A 10,866-nucleotide genomic window follows, 5' to 3' on the forward strand; every position below is an offset into this window, starting at 1 on the left:
GTTATGGCATTCAGCATTTGTTTAAAATAGCCGAAAGAGCTGTTGATTCAGCTGTGTTTTCATTTTGGAGGCTGTGGTTTGTAGCACTGTTGCCTTGTATTGTGAGAGATGTTCCCGTTATTGTTTTTGACAACCCCGTTTTAGTCAGGGGCCTGGGCTGAATAACAGAGACACATTTGTTTTTATTCAGTCTAACAGCACTAACTACATCCTCCAAAATGATTGTGCGGTTGAATTGCCACCGTTGTGGAGCTGTTTCAGCATAAACTGAACAATATAACAGCCATGAAGGGAGATTTATGTTGAAGCTAAAAACACTGTAGGGGCCTATAAAGGAAAGCTGCTGCAGTCTTTAGTTGGACATGCAGACTATTTGTCTCAATACCACATGGTAAAGACAAGCATCTGTCTCCCCTTGATCGGTGCCATTTGCAAAAAAAAAAAAAAAAAAAAACATCGAGCCACCCACCTGACACATTTGTTGACGTCATTACTGTACGTCTGTGACGCCAAAGTCAGTAATGGAATCAGATGATGACCTTACTTAATTAAAATTTTAAATTGACTGAACAAAAAATAAATAAAGTCATTTTTTCCCCTCCGTTTAACTTTTATTAACACAATCGACGTATTGTCAACAGACTGGTGTGCTGCAGTTTTCACGGTAAATGTTCCAAACGGAGCAATTTGACTTTCAGATGTCACCGGCAACTCATCACCTGTCTGCAAGTAAGCTCCCTCCCCTCGTTATTTTTTTCTCCATTTTTGAAATGTATGTTTGTTTCAGATGTTTCATTTAGTAAAAAAGAGACCTTAAGTTTGGAAGGCAGTTGACGCGATGAGATGAGAAAAACGTAGAGTCGGTTGCTAGGTAACAGCAAGAAAAGTTGATAAGCGATTTTGTGACATTAAAACGCGCAGGACTGGTTGTTTAGGGTTTCCTAACCCCACAAAGGGCTGGATGCAAGCAGGATTCACAAAGTAAGGTAGGATTTGACTATGTGAAACTCAATTGGTGGGAAAAATCTATCTCAATTCTATTTTAAGACCCAATACAGGACGTTTCTGTAAAATTATTCAGCTTGTAGTAATATGAAGATCCAACACTGCATTTTATTTTAAAATTCTAAATCAGACAACAATTTTCTAAGACCAAGAGTGATGCCACAGGTTACAATTCAATTAAACAAGAAAAGCATTGATACCATTACAACAACTATAGCTACTACTACTGCCACTGCATGCATGATGCTAAACATTTGTCCTCATCTCTACCAAACTAACTGAAAAAACTAAAACCAGTACGGTTTGTTTCCCCTGCATTACAGGACACGATGAGACCTCCTGTCCTGCTCTTTTATTTCCTCCTCGTCATGAGTGAAGGCCTTGCAGCAAGCCCCAAACCACGCAGGAGTGTGTTTTTCCAAGGTAAGGCGCCTATTGTCCAGGAGATTTAGGGATAGGACTTTGGAGGAGAGTAATAGGGAGCAATAATGTGGTCTGCATCAATAGTAAACATTCCCTAATCTCTACTGCAGACCATATAGGGATATCTGTTTTAAAATAATGTTATTGTACACATTAATCTACACATCAATAATGACTAGTATACTGTGCTTATAATACTCAGCTAGATTAGATTAAACTTTTATTAGCACTGCATATAGTACAGGTACATACACAACGAAAAGCTGCACAGATCAATCATAACATTATGACTCCCTTCCTAATATTGTGTAAGTCTCCCTTGTGCCTCCAAAACAGTTGTGACTCATCAGAGAATGGACATGGGCCTTCTGAGGGTGTCCTGTGGTGTCTGGCAACAGAATGTTGTTAAGGGGGCCTTTGGGTCCTGTGGGTTGAGGGGAGGGGTCTCTGTAGAGCATCCCACAGATACTTGATCAGTTTGGGATCTAGTGAATTTGGAGGCCAGGTCAACACCTTGTGCTGTTTTTCATGTTTTTTTAGTTGTTCCCAAACCATTTTTGTGTGTGTGTCTGTGTCAGGCTGCATCCTGCTGGGGATGGCTGCTGCCATCAAGGAGTGTCATTGCTATGGGGTGGGGGTGCCTGGTCTGGTCTAGGTGGGTGCTACATGTCTAAGTAACATCCACATGAATGCCAGGTCCAAAAGTTTCCCAGTAGAATATTGGATTGTCACAAGATGGTCAATGTTATTCACTTCTCCTGTTAGTGGTGCTAATGTTGTGGCTGATCGGTGTAAGTGTCAATATTTATTTGGGCCTACTTTTACAGTAAAAATAAATAAAATATACTTACAGTTTTTTTTGAGTATTTAGTTAGTGCCAGTATCCTTGACATGTGGACATGGCTCAACCAGTTTCTGTAATAAGTATAGTGGACATATAGCCAGCAAAGCTTTCACACTAGAAGAGCACTGAGTTGATTATTTTTCTCAGTAGAGCTCTCTGGGGTTTACACTAGGCTAGGGCTCTTGAAGGGCCACTGTAATTCTTTGATTATTTCCCAGATAAAATATTCTGAAAGGTACACTTTAGTTGACCGATGTTTTGGCTGATTTCTTTAGGTTTCCACCCAGACGTCCTCGGCACAGTTTAGTGATTCCACTAAATACAAGTTCACCTACACCAGTGTACCAAGTACCTCCATTATTTCCTATGGTCTTAGTTCAGTCTGTTTGGAGTCCATCCTTTGGTTTTCTTCACACAATATCATCCACAATATCATGAACCTCAGGATTGAATTTGGAATAAGACAAAAATTCTCCAGTTCCTGAAGCGATCCAAGCCATTCCTACCATGTTTTTTTAACGATTATTTTACTCACAGTTACGCCACCCAGTTAGCCACTTTTATTGCAGACCCTTGGACTTGTCAGAGTTACTGAAAGCCCAAGTGTGTTAATGATGACCTCAGTTCCACTACGTATCCCAGAAAGCCATGGCAGTAACCGTAATGGACAAAAGCTAGAGCTCCCCTGTGTGGAACAAAACCACCAACCTCCAGTGACAAGTCAAAATGTTAGCACTTCTCTGTGCTTTTGGATATATCCTACTGTGAATGGAAGAAGAAACGGAGAAGCCTTCTGCGTGCACATCAACAACACTTGACCTTTTCTTTGAGCTCTCTTAATTTGTCTTTACGCCTTTTTTTTTTACACTTGCCTTTTACTCACTAGTTCAAAGCTTTACTAGATTTGTCTTATTCTATGGATGAAATATTATAATATCTAACACTGTATGAAAAACAAATCCTCATGGACTGGTTCTGTAACAGTCTGACCACATATATTAGTGAAAACAAATAATGACAATATAGCTATATGGACACCCATCGCAATTTTTCTATATTTCAGTATAAAATGAATCAAAACACCTGCAGAAGTCCTCAAAGTAGACAAAGAGAACCCAATCAAACAAATTAAACAAAAATATTATGCGTGTGTATTTGTCTATGCCGGAAAATGATCCAATATTACACTGTGAGTTGCAAAAGTAAGTCTACCTCTGGGATTACAAGATAAATTCAAGGCCAAATTAAAGTCCATCTGTTCAGAATGAATCCGGGAGGGATCAGGTGTCGCTCAGTGCCTTGTTTTGTTTGAAATAATCAGGGAATTGTCACAGTCTGATCTTCACAACACATGATTGTGAAAGCGTATGACTTCACGGCGGAAGAAAAAAAAGAGCTTTCTGAGGAGCTCAGAAAAAGACTTGTTGGCGCATGTTTTGCTGCGTCTGGGCCAGGGCGGCTTGCCGTCATGGATGGCCCAGTGAATTCTGATTCATACAGGCAAATTGTAAAAGAAAATGTCAGGACAACTCTGTGAGAGCTGAATCTTAAGAGAAACTGGTTCATACAGCAAGAAAATGACCCCAAGAACACAAGTTGTTCTACAAAACAATGATTAAAGAAGAATTTAGAATTGCCAAGTCAAAGTCCTGACCTTAATCCAGTAGAAATGTTGTGGAAGGTCCTGAAGCAAACAGTTCATGTGAGGAAACCCACCAACATCTCAGAACTGAAGCGGTTCTGTTCTGAGGAATGGACTAAAATTCCTCCAAGACACTAGAGACGACTGGTCAGCAGTTACTGGAAACGTTTAGTTTCTGTTATTGCTGCACAAGAGGGTCAGCGGATACCGAAAACAAGGGTTCACATACTTAAGCAACTCACAGATATGCAAAAACAATTAATGTTCCAAAATACATAAAGTATATATTTTTGTGTAAATTTGATTAATCTCTTTGTCTACTTTCAGGACTTGTGTGAAAACCTGCCGATGTGTTGAGTCATTTTTGTGGAGAAATGTAGAAAAAAACCTTTCTGCATATGCAACATACCATGAAAGATAAATAGTGAATTGGCTATGGATAGAAGCACATGGAAGTGAACAATATTAAGATGCATGGGTTTGAAGAGTAGCCTCCAGCTCCTTGTCTCTTTCTCTGCCCTAGACATGAACTTAAAACAGTTCCAGGTGTCCAAGTTTGGCGGTTTGAGCTCTTTGATGGTAAGAGACGACATTGGTCAGCTCGTCCTTGGAGCCAGAGGGAAAGTCCTCACCCTTAGCTTGGACGACATCACCAGAAATACCAGTGAGGTGAGAGAAGGGCCTGTCTGTTTCAGGACGACTTTAACTGCAACGTACTATGAATGTGAATGAACTTATCTTATCAGTTTTCACATATTGAAAAACAGCACCATCAACACCCTCCACATTTTCCCCTGCAGTATATGCGCGAGTGCTTCTTTTGGTCATTATTATTATTATTTAATCTTCCAGGACAAGTGGGCAGTCAGCACAGTGGACAAAGCCCTCTGTAAGATGAAAGGCAAGGGCACTGAGGTATAGCAGAAATTGAATAATTAGGGAATGTCTTCAGCTATTAGTGCAGGGTTTTAAACTCGAACACAGCTTACAATTTGAGACTTTATTTCATTTATTTGCTTTTGTTCTTCCAACAGGAATGTGACAACTTCATCAGGACTCTGCACACAATGGCAGACGGTAAAATGCTGGTGTGTGGGACCAACGCTTTCAACCCTGCATGTGACTACATGGTATGGTACCTTTTAAGTTTTCCCCACTACTTTATTTCCAAAGACAGCTCTTGCTTGGTGTTTGAGAACAAGTACTAGAATAAGCTGATGTGCATTTTGCATGGATGCAGTGAATATTCTGTGACTTTAATGAATACCTTTTAGCTATTAAGATGCAGGAGCTTAAAGGAATGGTTTAACACTGTGTAACATACATATTGAAAAAAATGAAAAAAATTGAAAAACTGAATTTAGGATGGAGCTGGGTTATTGTAACATTATTATTATTATTGTTGTAGAACATTTAGGGGTGGTGTGCACATTTACAGTAAACGCACGATCCAAGAATCAGAATTGCAGAAGGATGAATGGTGATGATCGTTTGGGTGGACAGTTTGATGTTTGGATGATTTAAATACATAAAGGCAAATTAAATATGATTTAAGGCAACTCAAAGGTCAGCATTTTAAATGGGACACTAAAGGTAAATCTGACAGCTCACGTCACTAATGCATCTGTTTTCTTTCAAACTTTCACATTAAACTTTGCGCAATACAGGAATCTAAATAAAATTTTTAAATAAAGTCAGCAGCCGACAAACACCATCAAACCAAATGAGCTTAATTAAAACACGCATTTCACTCACAGGTTGCATACAGGTTCTTTGTTCTCTTGAGGTGAAGGGCTTTGCAGATCGCAGGAGGTGTGGTTTTATAAAATTATGGGTGTGGCCGTATGCTCGGGGGGTGGTGTTTTCGGAGGCTGCCGTGTTGTTAGCTTAGCTTAGCATAAGACTGGTAACAGATACCACACTCTGGCATTTGTCGTGGCTTTAAAAAAATAAGAAATGATAATCGGTTAGCTGTGGAGGGTGAATTTTATTGCTGTTGGATAGAGCCGGTTTAACTGTTTCTACACTTTATGCTAAGCTAAGTCAGCCATACGGATCATACAGACGTGAGAGTGGTATGATATTTTCTTATCTAATTCTCTTCATGAATGTGAATAAGATAATATAAAAATGTCATAAACAATAAAACTATGGTTTGTAAGATCAAAACATGAGACTTGATGAACTGAGCTCCAGATCTTGAATCTCTCCTTCAACAGACCTTCACAGGTGGTAAAGTCTCTTTGGCAAGAAAGCCGGTTGTAGGTAGAGGGAAAGTTCCTTTTGACCCCTCCCAACGCTTTGCCACCCTCATTGACGGTGAGTACATAACTGGTTCAGTGTTTCTTCTTGGATAAATATCTGCCCGACATAAGATGAGATTTGGTGGAATTAAAGTTGTTTCCTCTCCGCTAAACAGGAAACACTTTGTACTCAGCCACTTCCTCAAACTTTCTGGGCACAGAAATAGTTTTCCAGAGACACGGCCTGAACCCTGTCAAGACTGAGATGAAACGTTCCTGGTTCAACGGTGAGCTGATCTCACACGGGGAATGAAATTATCCAACATAAGGTGTCAATTTCATACCTAGACTTTGGAAAAGTCTTGATAAGTTTTCTCACTTGATTGGTTCTCAGAGCCTACGATGATCTCCATAAGCCTAGTTGAAGCGAGCAAAAACAGTCCTACCGGTGAGGACGACAAAGTATTCTTGTTCTTCACCGAGAATGCTGTGGAGGAGCGTCGTGGTAACATCCAGGTGTCAAGGATTGCCCGTGTCTGTAAGGTACATTGCGTCTCTCACATCATCTGATTCAGAAGCTAAAACTTCATACAGCTGTCAGTTTAAATATATATTTCAATTAAAATGTGGATCTGGTGTTTTAGAGCGACCTAGGGAGTAAGAGAACCCTGCAGAAGAAGTGGACTTCCTTCTTGAAAGCCCGATTGGACTGTCCATTTGGAGATGTCGGTTCACCCTCTCTGGTCCAGGACGTTTTTCTGCACCAAGACCCAAATAATTGGAGGGACAGCGTCTTCTATGCCATATTCACCTCCAACTCGTAAGCTGCGTGGTTCTGACATGTAAATTAAGACAAAATATTTCAGGTTCTACAGTATTTCTAGATGAACAGTTTCATTTAAGTACATCTGTGTCTCTGACAGTGTTATATGTTTTGTACCAGAGGTCAGACTTTCTCGAGTCGTGTCCTTCCAGGCACAGTTCAGATGACATTTGTTACAAATGCTGTTATAAATATGGCTTTTCCTCAAGTTCCCAGCAGAGTATTCTTATTACATAAGCTGTGACAGTAGGAAACAATGGAATATATTAGCACTAAGTATAAGAACAAATGTGTGCTGCAACAGTTAATCTGAGCAACGAGGATCTTTCTCAGCATCAAGTCATGACCAGACTGAAGGTTTCTGAGGGGGCAGTGTGAAACAGTCTAAAACACTTTCTGGAAACTGTCAGTCAGAACAAAAGTGACCACAGACGATCAATATATAAAGCTGTGTTCACTGACAGATTGAAAAGAAATAGAATTTAAGGAGAAGAACGCAAGTCCTGTCAAAAAAAAAAGGCCTATCACTCATGTTCAGTCAAAATGAGAAGCATCTCTAAAACACAGGAGGAAAAACAAGACTGAATACTTGGGAGAGACAAAGACTAACCAGCTTTTCCACAGTGGATGATGGGAAAAGCATTTAGTGATGAATCGCAGATAGACTTGCAGAACAGAAGGGGGCATGTATGGAGGCAAACAGAGCAGAGAATGTATCCAACCCACTGTGAAACCTGGTTTTAGAAATATCAAAGTCTGCTGGTGTTTTGTTCCTCTGGAGTCCTGACCTAGGAGAAGCAGCACTCCATCCTCCAGAGACATGCTCCACCCTCTGGTTTGCAGCCCCACTGAACATTCATGAAGCCCTTGAACACAGAGAAAGACAAACATTCCTGACATCAAGAAGCTCTTTGGAAGATTGCCGCATCATGCTGGGATAAAATGATCTATCAGATCTGACCTAGCTCGTGGAGTCCATGCAATTCCCAATTCCATGTACATTTTTCAAAGATTAAACTTTTTAATTGTTAAACTGATATTATAATTTGTCTTGAAACGTCAAGCAAAAGGCAGTACTACTGGTCTGAACAGGTTCTACTGACTGCTGAGTCTCTCTGTTATATGTACAACTGCGATGTAGGAGAGGAAAATAACAGGAAATAGTATGTGTATCTTTGGCAGGGAGTCCCCCAGTGCTTGCAGCCAGTCTGCTGTCTGTGCATACAAATTGTCAGATATCAGCCAAGTGTTTAGCGGGAGGTTTCTGACTGAGAGGGATACTGGGAGCTGGGACACATACACAGAAGAGGAGCCATTCCCTCATCCTGGCTCAGTAAGTATCAGTCACATAAGGACTGAAATCTATTCACCGATAGAATTATTCTTGCTTTAGATAAAAATAACATCCGTGTGATCTGTTTCTTGTACTAGTGCATTGATGACGAAATGAGGGCCAGAGGTGTGTTGACCTCTCTGAACCTCTCAGACTCATCCCTGCTGTTTGTGAAGAACCACCCTCTGATGGAGGGGGTGGTTACTCCGATAAGTGGCAAGCCTCTGCTGGTCCAGGCGTCGACACAGTTTTCCAAAATTCTAGTGGACCAGGTCACGTCGCTGGACGGACAGCAGCGCCAGATTATGTTCATTGGCACAGGTATGCAACTGCAGACGTACATCCATACCAATGACACCAGGCAGTTGCTGTGTTCGATTTGTGCCATGTGAACACAGAGGGATTTAATCAGAGATATTTCACTGGCATTGAAGAAATATTATCCATGTAAATGTAGTCACTGAGAGATGAGCTGCATGTTGGATTCACACTTCTCCTCTTTCAGACTCTGGTTGGCTGCAGAAGGCCGTGAGGTTTGATGGCGAGGACGGTCGCGTGATCGAGGAGCTGCAGCTGTTTCAGTATGGCCAGCCAGTGAAATTCCTCCAACTGTCCACCAAAACAGTAAGGCTCGGTTAGTTTGTTTGAATCCAAATCTAAGAGCACTTCTTCTCTGATCTCAAGACTGCTTTAAATTGGGTGGTGTTTCTGCAGGGCCAGCTGTACGGTGGCACCAACAACGCTGCTGTTCAGGTTGATGTGAGGGACTGTAGCCGCTACACATCGTGCCATGACTGCCTTCTCGCCAGAGACCCATACTGTGGCTGGGACCGGACTACAGCCCGATGTACATCTGTTGTTGGGGTATCAACCTTGTCTGTGTAAGCCAAATTACCTACCAGAACAGGGTTTTAACAGGAGTGTCAGTCTGTGTTGAGCTTCAGAATGAACTAGGTATTTCTCTTCCTGCAGGATTCAGAGTCTCAGTGATGGAAGTATCAGGATGTGCCCAATCTCTGACTGTAAGTCAAACATTATCCATCTTACAGTGCAAACCAGTAAAGCCTGACAAAATAGGTCACGCATATCAATCATTTATGTTCATTGTGGACCAGATTTCACAAAGAAATGTTGGCTTCATTGATTTTATTAATTACATGTTTGATCCCTTCTCCAGTGAATAAGGAACCTGATGTTGTTCGCCTCACCGTCGGCCTTGCACAGTTCCTCCAATGTTCCCCGAAGACCAACCACCCAGTCAGGTGGCGCTGCTCTGGAAAAGTCCTTCACCCTGGCCCCCGGCACACTCCTGTCAGCCAAGGTCTCATTATCAAACCCACGTTTTCTGATGCCGGCCTTTACACCTGTGAGACAGTGGAAGCAGTGAAGGGCAGGGTGTACAGGAAGACTGTGATCCAGTACCTCGTCCACGTTCAGGACACTGATGCCGCTCTCAGGAGCTTGGAGAGAGCTGTTATCTTCTTGGCTGCTTTTGCCAGTATGCTGATACTGCTCACATTGGGGTTCCACCTAAAGGCGAAAAAGCAAAACCACATTAGTTGTGGCAACTAAAACTGTGCCAAGCCAACAGCCAAGTGAGCAAATGTGGAATAAGAGGATGCGGAGGCAGACTGTGACAACAGCTGCACAGTTTTGATAATAGTGTGATCAATCTCCCTTCACAGTTTATTTCCTTGTATTATAATGCTTTACTTAAATCGAAAAAAAAAATACCTAAGGTGTGATTACTAAGACTACAGCTGAAGTATACATAATCAGTGTTTATGCGTCCTCCTTGACAGTATGCTAAGGAACAAATACGTTTTCACACATTTCACACATGCCAAAAAAGCCACTTTATCAGTATTCACTGTTCAAAAAAAATATCAGACTGTGACTGTTTTTCATGATTTAATATGGCGTTTAATCAGTGAGCATGCGCAGTAGCAAATCAAGAGCATTACCATTACTCGATGCTTTACACCTGCGTTTTCCCAGATGTGACGCCCATTGGTTTTAAAATGGTACATCCCAAAATGTAGGGGTGTGTATTTCAGGAAAACCTCTGGCAAACAAGTAATAACTACACCACAATGTCACTAGTGCAATTTTACAATATTTATTACAACATTCATTTTATTCATGTAAGTAAACAGGCACTATTTATTTTGCTGTCATACTTTTTTTTGATGAGTGAAACAGCTCCACCCCTATGGCTTTCACGAGTGTGTGTGCCCACCATACAAAATCCAGGTGAAGCGGGATTTATGTGCGAAAAAATTAGAAAAAAATCAAACTGTTTCTGTACTTTCAGTGATAACAAAATTGTGTAAATGAAAACAGCTCCGCAAAAGAAACTCGGAAATTACTCATGAAGACATATTAAATATTAAAAGCCACGCATTAGTTAGCATGATTGAATGAATACGTGTTAATAAGTATTTGTGGAGTGTCGCTTAAGATGTTAGCTTACATTACCTAGCATTAGCATAAGTTGTTAGCCAACAACTGCGAAGAAATAAGGAGTTCAGCCAGCAAACACAAACCAGCGCA

At 41.1% G+C, this 10,866-nt stretch overlaps 1 protein-coding gene across 1 annotated transcript; it reads left to right on the plus strand.

Annotated features, from left to right (window-relative positions):
- Window positions 1–1,334: 1,334 nt before the first annotated feature.
- LOC311505294 (semaphorin-4E-like) lies at window positions 1,335–10,538 on the plus strand (the record flags this gene model as incomplete). Its single annotated transcript, XM_084568775.1, has 14 exons — window positions 1,335–1,428; window positions 4,438–4,583; window positions 4,767–4,829; window positions 4,949–5,044; window positions 6,134–6,233; window positions 6,334–6,444; window positions 6,552–6,700; window positions 6,802–6,977; window positions 8,163–8,313; window positions 8,412–8,634; window positions 8,819–8,937; window positions 9,028–9,194; window positions 9,286–9,335; window positions 9,491–10,538. 14 exons carry the CDS (start codon window positions 1,335–1,337, stop codon window positions 9,883–9,885), a joined length of 2,040 nt encoding a protein of 679 aa, XP_084424901.1. The 3' UTR covers window positions 9,886–10,538.
- Window positions 10,539–10,866: the final 328 nt, after the last annotated feature.

This window comes from Chelon labrosus, assembly GCF_963514085.1.
Source record: "Chelon labrosus genome assembly, chromosome: 20".
NCBI lineage: Eukaryota > Metazoa > Chordata > Actinopteri > Mugiliformes > Mugilidae > Chelon > Chelon labrosus.